This window comes from Salmo trutta, chromosome 30 (genome assembly GCF_901001165.1).
Source record: "Salmo trutta chromosome 30, fSalTru1.1, whole genome shotgun sequence".
NCBI classification, from domain to species: Eukaryota; Metazoa; Chordata; class Actinopteri; order Salmoniformes; family Salmonidae; genus Salmo; species Salmo trutta.
In genome coordinates, this window is record NC_042986.1 from 22240211 (window position 1) to 22255598 (window position 15388).

Sequence of the window (15388 nt, forward strand, 5' to 3'; positions counted from 1 at the left end):
TGCCAGAGCAACAAAAAATATGAATAAATGTACAGGGCATTCGGAAAGTATTCCCTTCTCCACATTTTGTCACGTTACAGCCTTGTTCTAAAATGTATTAAATACATATTTTTCCTCATCAATCTACACACAATACCCCGTAATGACAAAGTGAAAACAGGTTTTAAGACATTTTAGCTAATTTATTACAAATGAAAAACAGATACCTCATTTACATAAGTATTCAGACCCTTTGCTATGAGACTCAAAATTGAGCTCAGGTGCATCCTGTTTCCATTGATCATCCTTGATGTTTCTACAACTTGATTGGAGTACAACTGTGGTAAATTCAATTGATTGGACATGATTTGGAAAGGAACGCCCCTGTCTATATAAGTTCCTACAGTTGACAGTGCATGTCAGAGCAAAAACCAAGCCATGAGGTTGAAGGAATTGTCCGTAAAGCTCCAAGACAGGATTGTGTCAAGGCTCAGATCTGGGGAAAGGTACCAAAAAATGTCTGTAGCATTGAAAGTCCTCAAGAATACAGTGGCCTCCATCATTCTTAAATGGAAGTAGTTTGGAACCACCCAGACTCTTCCTAGAGCAAGAAGCCCGGCCAAACTAAGCAATCGGGGGAGAAGGGCCTTGGTCAGGAAGGTGACCAAGAATCAGATGGTCTCTGACAGAGCTCCAGAGTTCCTCTGTGGAGATGAGAGAACCTTCCAGAAGGACAACAATTTCTGCAGCACTCCACCAATCAGGCCTTTATGGTAGAGTCGCCAGACAGAAGCCGCTCCTCAGTAAAAGGCACGTGACATCCCACTTGGAGATTGCCAAAAGGCACCTAAAGACTCTCAGACCAGGAGAAAAAAGATTCTCTGGTCTGATTAAACCAAGATTGAACTCTTTGGCCTGAATGCCAAGCGTCACGTCTGGAGGAAACCTGGCACCATCCTTAGGGTGAAGCATGGTGGTGGCAGCGTCACGCTGTGGGGGATGTTTTTCAGAGGCAGGGACTGTGAGACTTGTCAGGATCAAGGGAAAGATGAAAGGAGCAAAGTTCAGAGAGATGAAAACTTGTTCCAGAGCGTTCAGTACCTCAGACTGGTGCAAAGGTTCACCTTCCAACAGGACAACGGCCCTAAGCACACAGCCAAGACAACGCAGGAGTCACTTCGGGACAAGTCTCTGAATGTCCTTGAGGGCCCAGCCAGAGCCCGGACTTGAACCCGAACTAACATCTCTGGAGAGACCTGAAAATAGCTGTGCAGCAACACTCCCCATCCAACCTGACAGAGCTTGAGAGGATCTGCAGAGAAGAATGGGAGAAACTCCCCAAATACAGGTGTGCCAAGCTTGTAGTGTCATCCCCAAGAAGACTCGAGGCTGTAATCGCTGCCAAAGGTGCTTCAACAAAGTACTGAGTAAAGGGTCTGAATACTTATTTGAAGTAATATTTCTGTTTTTATTTTTAATACATTTGCACACAAATCTAAAAACCTGTCATTATGGGGAATTGTGTATAGAATGATGAGGGGGGAAAAAACAGTATAATACATTTTAGAATAAGGCTGTAATGTAACAAAATGTGGAAAAAGGCAAGGGGTCTGAATACTTTCCGAATGCATCTGGGGCTGGATGGCATATCACCTAAATTTTACATCACATTCTGCCAATCATTAGATATGATTCACTCTGCTGTCACCAACGAACGGTTAATTCTCGAAAAATGATATTGACATTATTTCACTGCTTTTAAAGGACAAAGACCCTTCTTATATGTTTTTGCTATCACCCCCTTTTTCTGCTCAATGCAGATATTAAACTTTATGACCACTCTAGTTCATAACAACCAAACAGGTTTTATAAAAGTACGCCTCGTGGCTGATAATATTCACCGCCTCCTATATCATCAAAGCATCAGATAGTGCTGAGTCTCATAATGCAGTTCTCTCACTTGATGCAGAAAAGGCTTTTGATCGTCTAGAATGTCATTTTCATTAAGTGTTACACTACATTGGGTATCAGGGATTATTTTATGTCAATGATTCAAACCCTTACGCTAACCAATCTGCAATGGCTCTAACTGGAAACATCTGCTCCCGTCAGTTCTCTCCAGGGCTGTCCTCTTTCTTCGTTGTCATTTGTCTTATCTGTTGAACCCATAGCCCAGACAGCACGCCAATCAGTCTGCCATGATCCTGTCATAATCTATGGCACCAAACATCACTTATCGCTATATGCTGATTACATTATTATTCTTCCAGAAAGTTCCTCAGTCTCTTCCCCACCTTTTAGATATCTTCAGTTTTTTTAGCAAAATTGCAGGATACAAGATCAATTGAGGGTCTGCATTATTACCACTAAACAATAGACCCAGAGTCGTCTGTTCCTTTAAATATCCCAGTGGTCCACAATTTTATATATCTGGGTGTTGAAATGTATCCCCCGTTGCAAAAGATAGTATTGAATCATTTGAAGTCTTTAAAGATGTAGAAACAGATGTATGTAGATGGACTACATCTCCCAATTCATTTCAATTGTTCAAATCAACATCCTTCCACAAAAAATTGTTTCAGTTCAATGCTCCCCATAGCACCACCTCCATATTACAGAGACAAAAAACCTCAGGTGGACTAAGCCTCCCAATCTTCCAATGGTAGACTTGGTCCTTGCTCTGCGTTCTCTTGCTACTTGGTTAAATCCAGAAGCTTGCTTGTCATGGCCTCCCATAGAAGAAAATGTTTTCACCCGCACAGATTACAAGACCTAATTTATTCCAATGTTCTTCTGAAACAATCTAAATTAAGATTTGGCCCTATCATTTCACACACCATTTCTGTTTGTTTTCCATAATCTTGGTCTCCGGGTGGGAGGCCCTATCTGCTTTCCCCTGTGGCATGACAATGGAGTGCACAGACTTTCAGACATTCTTGGGGATGAGGGTCCCTGCGCATTCGAAGGCATCCAACAAAAGCACAACCTGCCTGGCACCTTGTTATTTTTCTACTTACAATTACGTTTGGTGATACCTTGGGAAACGAAGATAAGCCTTTATACCTTTCATAAGGTATTGCTCTGAAAAAGAGGTCTCGTCTCTGAAATGTATTCCCTTCTAATAAAGGCTTCATCCAAGCCTCTTTAAATTTACAGATTATGGAATAAAGATCTACAATCATTCAACAATGTTCTCAATTGGCAAACAATATGGCACAATATAGCTTTATCTTCCAGAAATTCACAGAACTTATTTTCCTCCCTGGAAATGATATCAAATCGAAGCCAAACCATCACATAATTGTACTCTCTGCTCTAATGACACTCAGGGCACCTTCTTCCATATGATGTGGGAATGCCAAAGGGTAAAATACTTCTGGAATATGATCTGCCTTGTGCGCTCTGTTGTAATATCAAAAACAATCCCATGTTTACCATCTGTTCTACTACTTAATAACAGCTCAAATGTAGAGCTCTCTATTAAACAGAGACTGCTTTGGTGAGACAACATAAAACAAATTATCCCCCCAAAACAATCCCGGCAGGACTGAGGAGGAGGAGGCTCTTTGCAAGTATTATCCATACTGATTGTTTTAAATGAAACTTTTTCTAGTGTCTGGCCAATGGGTCAATGCTTCACTTCAAACTTCCATTCAAGCCCTGGTCACAGTGAGGTAACTAATCAGGTGCTGCTGCATCTCACAGCCAATCAGGTTTTGTTGCTGTTGCACTTCACAGCCAATCCCTTTTGATGTGTTCCTCTTCAGGAGCTGATTAGCCAGGCGGCCCAGATCCTCGGCTCGGTGGACTTCCTGGGGAACCCCATGGGACTGCTCAATGATGTCACCGAGGGCGTCTCCGAGCTTATCAAGTACGGCAATGTGGGCGGGCTCATCCGCAACGTCACCCACGGAGTGTCCAACTCCGCCGCCAAGGTATCGTTGTTGGGGTTTACCTTCCTGTTTACTTGCGCTCAGGGTTGATGTTGATTGTGTTTAACTTTGAATTATGAAATTACAGTAGGTGTCCCAGTGTCCCACTACTATGCTGAAATGAGGCACACACACACACACAGGTTGTTCTGTGCGCTGAGGCTTTTCTATCACTTTCCAATGAAATTGGCCTCTGCTTACTTTGATGGATCAGTGCGTGTATCAGCTCTGTCACTAAATGTTATGTGGCTTCCAGGATAGGAGGTAAACAGCACAGAAGGCTCAAGAGCATTACAGTTGTGTAACTACCTGACCCTAGGGCTGACCAACTCTTAGCAAACATCTAAAATATTGTTATATTTAATGGATACTCTTAGTGAATACATAGAGGATATTACGCTTTTATAGCAGGTCTGTATATGTTCTATTTTCTTTATCAGTAACCTTCCAAGGACCAGTGTAATGCCCCAACCCTTTGGCCATTCTGTCCCTGAACAGTAATCAGTTCCTTTACATTACAATGAGACGTGTCCTGGGGGGCACTGTTCCAAGCTAAAGGACCCATTCTGGTTTTGGAACGTTGTCAGTCCAGAACCCAGTCATTTAGCCCCAAGTCCTCCTCTCTCCCCTATCCTCAGCCAGCTCTCAGCAGCCCTCTGGAAGATAAAGGCCGCCCCACACACTCCCCCTGCCAAGCTGTGTCAGCCAGCTTAATGTCAGTCAGCTCGCTCTCTTTCTGTGCTCTAGCGCTCTCTCATTCCCTCCCTCCCCCTCTCTCTGTCTCTCTTTGTCCCCTCTCCCTGCACGGCAATTTACTCGTATTTGTGCTGCGGCATTGATGTCATGAATATCAGACAGCCAGTAGGCCCGGCCACACAGCCCTTGTCCTAGCTCTTGACCAGCCCATGGCCCCAGGCCCACACACACCACTCGCGTCCTGCCCCAGATTTCAGCTCTGCTCTGCTTTGCAACTGTAACTTGCTGTTTCTTATTGCAAATGGAATCCCTGTGTCTGCCTACGCTCGGGAACACACACATTGAGGTTGTGAGATCCTGGCACACCAACTTTTCCCATTGAGGCTAATCCATAATCCTAGTTTAAGGCAGCTCTGCTCCTGTTGACTGGTTTGAAATCTTTGTAGCTGCGAGCCTAAACACTCTGTCAAGGCAGTGTCCTGTAACGTTTGCTCTCCTGAAAATGAAGGATGACTTCTTCTCCACTGACTTGACATACTCCTCCCTCTCTGAATAAAAACAAAATGTCATCATTAGTTTACTTTCATGTTTTTCTTTCTTCCAATCAAATTATTTCCCCCTTGTGAACAATCGCTTTGTTTGCTGAACAACAACAAAGTAGGAGGAGCCCCTATGCACACGGGCATGCCCCCCCCCCCCCCCACACACACACACACACACACACACACACACACACACACAGGGGTTTCCAACTTCTAATAAAAATGACTTGCCAAGATGTGTGCCTTATAAAAATTCCATGCCACAGTATTCAATGGAAAAAAGTTAATCTCCCAATGGTATTTAAGTGTCTTGATGAAATGAATTACCTTGTTATTAACTAATTTAAATCAGCTCAAGAAGTATGGTGTCAAAAAGAAGCAAAACACTAGTTTTGTCACTTAACTATGTTAAACCAGTCATCTAATTGTGCATAATTTCTCACTTGTGGCAGCGTCCTCATATAAACTCAGCAGAAAAAGAAGCGTCCTCTCACTGTCAACTGCGTTTCTTTTCAGAAAACTTAACTTGTGTAAATATTTGTATGAACATAACCAGATTTAACAACTGAGACATAAACTGAACGAGTTCCACAGACATGTGACTAACAGAAATGGAATAATGTGTCCCTGAACAAAGGGAAGTTCAAAATCCAAAGTACCAGTCAGTATCTGGTGTGGCCACCAGCTGCATTAACTTCATCGGGGTAGGGGGCAGTATTTGACGTCCGGATGAAAAGCGTGCCCGTAGTAAACTGCCTGCTTCTCAGGCCCAAAAGGTAGGATATGCATATTATTAGAAAACACTCTGAAGTTTCTAAAACTGTTTGAATGATGTCTGTGAGTATAACATAACTCATATGGCAGGCAAAAACCTGAGAAATAATCCAACCAGGAAGTGTGGAAATCTGAGGTTTTGAAGTTTTTCAAGTGATTCCCTATCCAGTATACAGTGTCAATGGGGTCATTTTGCACTTCCTAAGGCTTCCACTAGATGTCAACAGTCTTTAGAATGTTGTTTCATGATTCTACTGTGAATGGGGAGAGAATAAAATACATTGGAATCAGATGACTGAGAGTTAGGTGTGTTCCTTTTCATTTCTGAAGACAAAGGAATCGTCCGGTTGGAATATTATGGAATATTTATGATAAAAACATCCTAAAGATTGATTCTATACATCGTTTGACATGTTTCTACGAACTGTAATATAACTTTTTTGACTTTTCATCTGAACTTACTGCGCGAGCACAGTGGATTTGGATTACTCGACTGAATGCGCAAACAAAATGGAGGTATTTGGACATAAAGATGAACTTTATCGAACAAAACAAACATTTATTCTGGAACTGGGATCCCTGGGAGTGCATTCCGATGAAGATCATCAAAGGTAAGTGAATATTTATAATGTAATTTTTGTCATTTCTGTTGACTCCAAAATGGCGGGTATCTGTATGGCTTGTTTTGACATCTGAGCGCTGTACTCAGATTATTGCAAAATTTGCTTTCGCCGTAAAGCTTTTTTGAAATCTGACACAGCGGTTGCATTAAGGAGAAGTGTATCTATAATTCTTTGAATAACAGTTGAATATTTTATCAATGTTTATGATGAGTATTTCTGTAAATTGATGTGCTCATTCACCGGAAGTTTTGGGAGGCGAAACATTTCTGAACATTACACGCCAATGTAAAATGGGGTTTTTGGATATAAATATGAACTTTATCGAGCAAAACATAGATGTATTGTGTAACATGAAGTCCTATGAGTGCCATCTGATGAAGATCATCAAAGGTTAGTGATTAATTTTAGCTGTATTTCTGTTTTTTGTGACGCCTCTCCTTGCTTGGAAAATGGCTGTGTGGTTTTTATTTTCTAGGCGCTGTCCTAACATAATCTAATGTTGTGTTTTTGTCGTAAAGCCTTTTTGAAATCGGACAATGTGGTTGGATTAACGAGGAGTGTATCTTTTAAAATGGGATATAATAGTTGTATGTTTGAGAAATTTGAATTATGAGATTTTTGTTGTTTTGAATTTGGCGCCGTGCTATTTCACTGGCTGTTGAATAGCGTCCCACATACCCCAGAGAGGTTTTAAGTACTGCAGTGCATCTCCTCCTCATGGACTGCACCAGATTTGCCAGTTCTTGCTGTGAGATGTTACCCCACTCTTCCACCAAGGCACCTGCAAGTTCCCGGACATTTCTGGGGGGAATGGCCCTAGCCCTCACCCTCCGATCCAGCAGGTCCCAGACGTACTCAATGGGATTGAGATCCGGGCTCTTTGCTGGCCATAACAAAACACTGACATTCCTGTCTTGCAGGAAATCGCACACAGAACGAGCAGTATGGCTGGTGGCATTGTCATGCTGGAGGGTCATGTCAGGATGAGCCTGCAGGAAGGGTACCAAATGAGGGAGGAGGATGTCTTCCCTGTAACGCACAGCATTGAGATTGCCTGCAATGACAACAAGCTCAGTCTGATGATGCTGTGACACACCGCCCCAGACCATGACAGACCCTCCACCTCCAAATCGATCCCACTCCAGAGTACAGGCCTCAGTACAGGCTCATTCCTTCGACGATAAACGCGAATCCGACCATGACCCCTGGTGAGACAAAACCGCGACTTGTCAATGAAGAGCACTTTTTGCCAGTCCTGTCTGGACCAGCGACGGTGGGTTTGTGCCCAAAGACGACGTTGTTTCCGGTGATGTCTGGTGAGGACCTGCTTTACAACAGGCCTACAAGACTTCAGTCCAGTCTCTCTCAGCCTATTGCGGACAGTCTGAGCACTGATGGAGTGATTGTGCGTTCCTGCTGTAACTCGGGCAGTTGTTGTTGCCATCCTGTACCTGTGCCGAAGGTATGATGTTCGGACGTACCGATCCTGTGCAGGTGTTGTTACACGTGGTCTGCCACTGCGAGGACGATCAGCTGTCCGTCCTGTCTCCCTGTAGCGCTGTCTTAGGTGTCTCACAGTACGGACATTGCAATTTATTGCCCTGACCACATCTGCAGTCCTCATGCCTCCTTGCAGCAAGCCTAAGGCACGTTCACGCAGATGAGCAGGGACCCTGGGTATCTTTCTTTTGGTGTTTTTCAGAGTCAGTAGAAAGGCCTCTTTAGTGTCCTACGTTTTCATAACTGTGACCTTAATTGCCTACCGTCTGTAAGCTGTTAGTGTCTTAATGACCGTTCCACAGGTGCATGTTCATTAATTGTTTATGGTTCATTGAACAAGCATGGGAAAAAGTGTTTAAACCCTTTACAATGAAGATCTGTGAAGTTATTTAGATTTTTACGAATTATCTTTGAAAGACAGGGTCCTGAAAAGGGGACGTTTCTTTTTTTGCTGAGTTTAGTTTATGTAGGCCTCTACAGCCATGAACCTTTGGCCTAACTGCTTCTGCATTTCCACTTGATGGTTGTTATGCTTTCTTTATGGATGTTATTTTTCTCCTTTTTATGGGTTGGTCTGCTCAACTCATTCCCTGGCCCGGGTAGCAGACCTTCTACTAAAAACTCTTGCCATATAGACCTATTTGACCCGTTCCATATACATAGCTAGCCTACATTGAGGACATTATTGCAGGTTTTATTGAGAAAATTCAAAATTATCGATAGGAAAATGGAACTTGGTCAAAAAATATTGGTGTGCACGTGCTTATGTTTGTGTGTGTGTCATGCTGCAGCTGGTCACCTACACACCACATGTAAAACCACATGTAGTTTCCTTGTTCCTTGCTGGGTTTACTTTCACCTGATGCACCTTCGCCCCTTTAATGACTGACACTCCATGTAATCTCTGAGATCCCTGCCTTGATCACCCAATGTTAACACACCAGACGGGCCCCAGTTTCACATTGTGTGTGTTTACATTGTGTGTGTCCTTCAGCATAGAAGGGGAGGGGGGGGTGTAAACTTGAAAGCATCTTTATCTCCCCCTCACTCCTCACCCCTCGCTCCTCACCCCTCACCCCTCGCCCCTCGCCCCTCACTCCTCACCTCTCACTCCCTTGGGACACAGGTCTGGTACGAACATTGGTTTAGTTTCATAAAGAGGAGGACTAAAAGAAAAAATTGTGAAGGAGAGAGTTCCTGCTGGCCTTCCAATGAACTCTCCGGGGACTTTGCTTGGCGAGGTCATCCCAAGTTCAGGCTTGGCGCTGGCTGCAGAGTGGCGGAGGGCCCGGGTGTGTTTACACAGAACCCAGCCTCCTCTGGGGAGCTCCCCCCGTAACACAAACCCACTTCCAGCAGGCACCTGCTGGGTGGAAGGGAGGAGAGGGGATAGGCGGAGGGGGAGAGACAGGTCAGCGCTGGGGAAAGATGGGGGTGTGAAGGCACTCCACTCCAGCAGACAAATGACTCGCTGATATATTGGCCAGATGGATAAGGCAGGCGCTGTGTAAAATCTGTTTTCTTCTCTATCAGTCCCCCCCCCCCCCCGTCTCTCTAGTTCAGCTGTGGGGGATGAGAACCAGCCCACCAGCATTGGGCTACTGTAGAACTTTTTCACTCAGTGAGGTTGTGAGCTCTGGATATGTGACACGCATTTGTGTTTTAATATGGCAACTCAACATCAGCTCATCTCAGGAATCACTGGTAAATGGTAAAAGGAAAGAAATTGGGCTTGGAATTGCCAGGGACCTCACAATATGATATTATCACGATACTTAGGTGCCGATATGATATGTATTGTGATTCTATATGAATTGCGATTCAATACTGCAATTTTATTGCGATTTAGATTTTTTCAAATATATTGCTCACTATATCTGCTGCAGAGGGACAAGAGAAGAAATGAAAGTTTTGCCTCAAGAAGATGGAGAACATGCTGTAGAAAGAGATACCAGAGTTTTGGCGCAGGAACAGCCGACTAGCGCTAGCTAACATTAACTAACAACAAAAAATGATCAATACTTGGAGTCATTATCTATATAATATTGTCAAAAAGAATATTGTGATACTGTATCGATTTCTTCCCCCATCACTAGAAAGAAATTGACAACATTTTCAGTATGAGTTAGGTGGTTTTGTTGGATGGCTTAGGCTTGAGTTAGTATCCTTTATAAGTTGGAAAGAGAGAATGACATCATGCTTGTGTGAATTGAAAGGTATTTGACTGGGACAATCCATCCTTCCACTGCGAGGCCTAGTGTGAGGGCTGCACTGGTCTAATGGCCCCTACATAGCATGTGGGAGCAAAGAGTTGTACTATGTGGTCGACCTGAATCAGATTAAACTGCAGTGAACAAAGTAACATCTTTTTAATACATTTTTAAATCATTTATAAATATAGAAGGGTGGCCAAAACTGAGCCTTGTGGTACACCTTTTCTAAGACGTGATAGACTATTTCCAAATACTGTGTATAAAACATGCTTGAAATGAAGGGTTCTGCTCATATGGTGTGAAAAAGACTGACTGAAGAGACTCTCTGTGTCTTCTTAGTTTGCAGGGACTTTGTCGGACGGGTTGGGCAAGACCATGGACAATCGACATCAGAACGAAAGAGAGTACATCCGTTACCATGGTGCCACCAGCGGAGAGCATCTGGTGGCTGGGATTCATGGATTAGCTCATGGTATGTACTATTACAGTAATACTGTAGTGCTACTAATAATACTGTAGTAATACCACTACTGACTGTAGTCTGTCTTTCACTTTCAATATGGCACTTGCATTTTATTACTGAAACATTAGATGGATCCGCTGGGTTCCATTGCACAGTGTGAACTATCAGGCCTTTTTAATCTGTAATACATCAGAATCCATTTAGCTGTTCGTGAGGAGTCACACCTGGTTCTTATCTGGTGTCTCACAGGTATCATCGGAGGGTTGACCAGCGTCATCACGTCCACAGTGGAGGGGGTGAAGACTGAGGGAGGAGTCAGCGGCTTCTTCTCTGGCCTGGGGAAAGGTCTGGTTGGTACGGTGACCAAGCCGGTGGCCGGTGCGCTGGACTTTGCCTCGGAGACAGCACAGACGGTCCGAGACATGGCCAGCCTCAGTAACCACAGGTAAGTGCCTAAACCTGGAGAGACATGTCATAACACCAATTTTACCATAAGAATGACTCCTAAATGGCAACTTTCAAAGAATAACCATTAAATCCCTGCCATTCTCAATGGGAACCAATCGTTTAAAAAATGCTTGCTATTTCCTCAGAGGATGATGTGAGCTGGCCAGTCAGCGGTCTACTCGCATTAATATCTTTAATGACCGGTATACGCCCACACCATTGTGTTGTTGGGGTATGCCCACACCATTGTGTTGTTGGGGTATGCCCACACCATTGTGACGTTGGGGTATGCCCACACCATTGTGTTGTTGGGGTATGCCCACATCATTGTGTTGTTGGGGTATGCCCACATCATTGTGTTGTTGGGGTATGCCCACATCATTGTGTTGTTGGGGTATGCCCACATCATTGTGTTGTTGGGGTATGCCCACATTATTGTGTTGTTGGGGTATGCCCACATCATTGTGTTGTTGGGGTATGCCCACATCATTCTGGTGTTGGGGTATGCCCACATCATTCTGGTGTTGGGGTATGCCCACATCATTGTGGTGTTGGGGTATGCCCACATCATTCTGGTGTTGGGGTATGCCTACACCATTGTGATGTTGGGGTATGCCCACACCATTGTGTTGTTGGGGTATGCCCACACCATTCCAACACACAAAAGCTGCTTTTTAACAATGAAGTGAGAGAGAGAGTGAGCACATAGGACAGAAAATACTTAAATTCACACAGGAGAAATACTCCAGATATAACAGACTGACCCTATCCCCCCAACACACAAACTACATAAATGTATCAAGCAATACTTTTGTTAGGACAGTGTGGGTGTGGTCTGAGAGTGGGGAGGGGAAAACTAGCTGTTATTGGTAGAGAGATTTGAAACTCTCTTTCTTATTGGTCTATTAACTTCCGAGCGGCGCAGCAGTCTAAGGCACTGCATCTCAGTGCAAGAAACGTCACTACAGTCCCTGGTTCGAATCCAGGCTGTATCACATCCGGCCGTGGTTGGGAGTCCCATAGGGCGGCACACTATTGGCCCAGCGTCGTCCAGGTTTGGCTGGTGTAGGCCGTCATTGTAAATAAGAATTTGTTCTTAACTGACTTGCCTAGTTAAATAAGGGTTAAATAAAACATTATACTTTTTTTACTAATGTAAATCTCCATCCCACCTAACGGACAAAAATATCCAGTGGTCTTTTCAAACAGCTCTTACACTAAAAGGGCATTATCATTTTCACAATTTCACAATATTGTTCCAACCTCATAGTGTGGAAATATATATAAAACACAATACATTCTAGTTTGACTGCACTGGGCCTTTAATAAAATGTAAAATGCCTAACTATTTCACTCAATGTAATTAATTATAGGTCACATATCATAGAAATCTGAAAACACTGGACAGTTACTTTAATATGGTGCAGGGCCTCATGTATTTCTTCAGAATTTTGTGTGACACTCACATACTCCTTCCTGTGTGTGCACGCCAACTAAACCCACCAGATGTGCTTGTAAATGCCACCTGCCATTTTTAATGGGGTCGGCTGGCTTGATGCTGGGTCAAGCCTCTCCCCCAATTAGAGTCTATAGCAGCGCAGCATGGCAGGTAACGGTCCTCACAGCCACTCTCTTTAACTCACACGGACACAAGGTGTGACACCTATTGACTGGGCTCAGCACTGTTACACTGGAGCCTGTCTCTGTCCTCTCCAGCTCTCACTGGTTTTAAAGCCACAGGCAGGTTGTATTACACAGGCTGTCTGGGAGTTCAAGCCATTTGTTCAGTATTTATGTACAGTGTGTGTATACGTTAGGCAGACCAAGCGCACAATGGTATTTGTGTACTTGGAATGGTAAATATAACAGATTGCACTAATGCATGTCACTGTGGGGGGGGGGGGGAGACTAGGAAATGGTGTTGTGTATGTTTGGGAGGTTTGTGTGTGTGTGTGTGATTTTATTTTTTATTTAACCTTTATTTACCGTAATTTCCGGACTATTGAGCGCACCTGAATATAAGCCGCACCCACTGAATTAAAAAAATTATTATTATTTTGAACATAAATAAGCCGCACATGTCTTTAAGCCGCAGGTGCCTACCGGTACATTGAAACAAAGGAACTTTACACAGGCTTTAACGAAACACGGCTTGTAACAAAAATAAATAGGCTTTAACGAAACACGGCTTGTAACAAAAACTAAAAATTTTGCAGTAAGCTTTAGTTGTCTTTTTGCACTGAGTCAATTCCTCACGCTGCTGTTTCCAACGTCTTATCATTGACTCATTAAGACCAAGCTCCCGTGCAGCAGCTCTATTTCCTTTTCCAACAGCCAGATCAATCGCCTTCAACTTGAAAGCTGCATCATATGCATTTCTCCGTGTCTTTGCCATGATGAGGGTGACAAAATGACTACCGTAATCAGAATGAGGGAAAGTTTGAGAGCGCTCGATTTAATCTAAACAGTAAACAAAAAAGTTGTTAGACCTTAACCCCGTTCGGCAATTTCATTGGTCTAATGAAAGCTTCATGCCACCAAAAAACTGAGCACGTCACAGAATGTGTTTTTTTGGAGAAGAAAAAATTGAAAGCGGGAAAAATCCATATATTAGCCATTGTTTAAGCCGCGAGGTTCAAAGCGTGGGAAAAAAGTTGCGGCTTATAGTCCGGAAATTACGGTAACTAGGCAAGTCAGTTAAGAATTAATTCTTATTTACAACCAAAAGGCCTCCTGCGGGGATGGGGGCTGGGATAAAAATTGAAATACAAATGTAGGACAAAACGCACATCACAACGAGACAACACTAAATAAAGAGAGACCTAAGACAATATCAACAGCATGGTAGCAACACATGACAACACCATGGCAGCAACACCACATGGCAGCAGCACAACATGGTAGCAGCACAAAACATGGTACAAACATTATTGGGCACAGACACCAGCACAAAGGGCAATAAGGTATAAACAACATTACATAACACGAAGCAGCCACAACTGTCTGTAAGTGTCCATGATTTAGTCTTTGAATGAAGAGATAAAACTGTCCAGTTTGATTGATTGTTTGTTGCAGCTCGTTCCAGTTGCTAGCTGCAGCGAACTGAAAAGAGGAGCGACCCAGGGATGTATGTGCTTTGGGGACCTTTAACAGAATGTGATTGGCAGAACGGGTGTTGTATGTGGAGGATGAGGGCTGCAGTAGGTATCTCAGATAGGGGGGAGTGAGGCTTAAGAGGGTTTTATAAATAAGAATCAACCAGTGGGTCTTGCGACAGGTAAACAGAGAAGACCAGTTTACAGAGGAGTATAGAGTGCAGTGATGTGTCCTATAAGGAGCATTGGTGGCAAATCTGATGCCCGAATGGTAAAGAATATCTAGCCGCTCGAGAACACCCATACCTGTCGATCTATAAATTACGTCGTCGTAATCTAGCACGGGTAGGATGGTCATCTGAATCAGGGTTAGTTTAGCAGCTGTGGTGAAAGAGCGATAGAGGAAACCAAGTCTAGATTTAACCTTAGCCTGCAGCTTTGATATGTGCTGAGAGAAGGACAGTGTACCATCTAGCCATACTGCCAAGTACTTGCATGAGGTGACTACCTCAAGCTCTAAACCCTCAGAGGAAGTAATAACACCTGTGGGAAGAGGGGCATTCTTTTTACCAAACCACATGACTGTTGTTTTGGAGGTGTTCAGAACAAGGTTAAGGGCAGAATAAGCTTGTTGGACACTAAGAAAGCTTTGTTGTAGTGCATTTAACACAAAATCCGGGGAGGTGCCAGCTGAGTATAAGATTGTATCATCTGCATATAATTGGAGGAGAGAGCTTTCTACTGCTTGAGCTATGTTGATGTAAATTGAGAAGAGCGTGGGGCCTAGGATCGAGCCTTGGGGTACTCCCTTGGTGACAGGCAGTGACTGAGACAGCACATGTTCTGACTTTATACACTGCACTCTTTGAGAGGTAGTTAGCAAACCAGGCCAAAGACCCCTCAGAGACACCAATACTCCTTAGCCGGCCCACACGAATGGAATGGTCTACCGTATCAAAAGCTTTGGCCAAGTCAATAAAAATAGCAGCACAACATTGCTTAGAATCAAGGGCAATGGTGACATCATTTAGGACCTTTTAAGGTTGCGTTGACACATCCATAACCTGAGCGGAAACCAGATTGCATACCAGAGGAGAATATTATAGACATCAAGAAAGCCGGTG

General features: G+C 43.7%; 1 protein-coding gene across 4 annotated transcripts in view; it reads left to right on the forward strand.

The window, feature by feature from the left end:
- The window catches only part of vps13d (vacuolar protein sorting 13 homolog D), a 62230-nt gene that overhangs the window by 40375 nt on the left and 6467 nt on the right, over positions 1-15388 (forward strand). For all 4 annotated transcript variants that reach the window (XM_029723388.1, XM_029723390.1, XM_029723391.1 and 1 more), the window contains 3 exons: positions 3747-3914; positions 10599-10731; positions 10972-11167. In XM_029723388.1, the coding sequence (XP_029579248.1) occupies positions 3747-3914; positions 10599-10731; positions 10972-11167 (497 nt within the window). The remainder of the gene's footprint in view (positions 1-3746; positions 3915-10598; positions 10732-10971; positions 11168-15388) is intronic.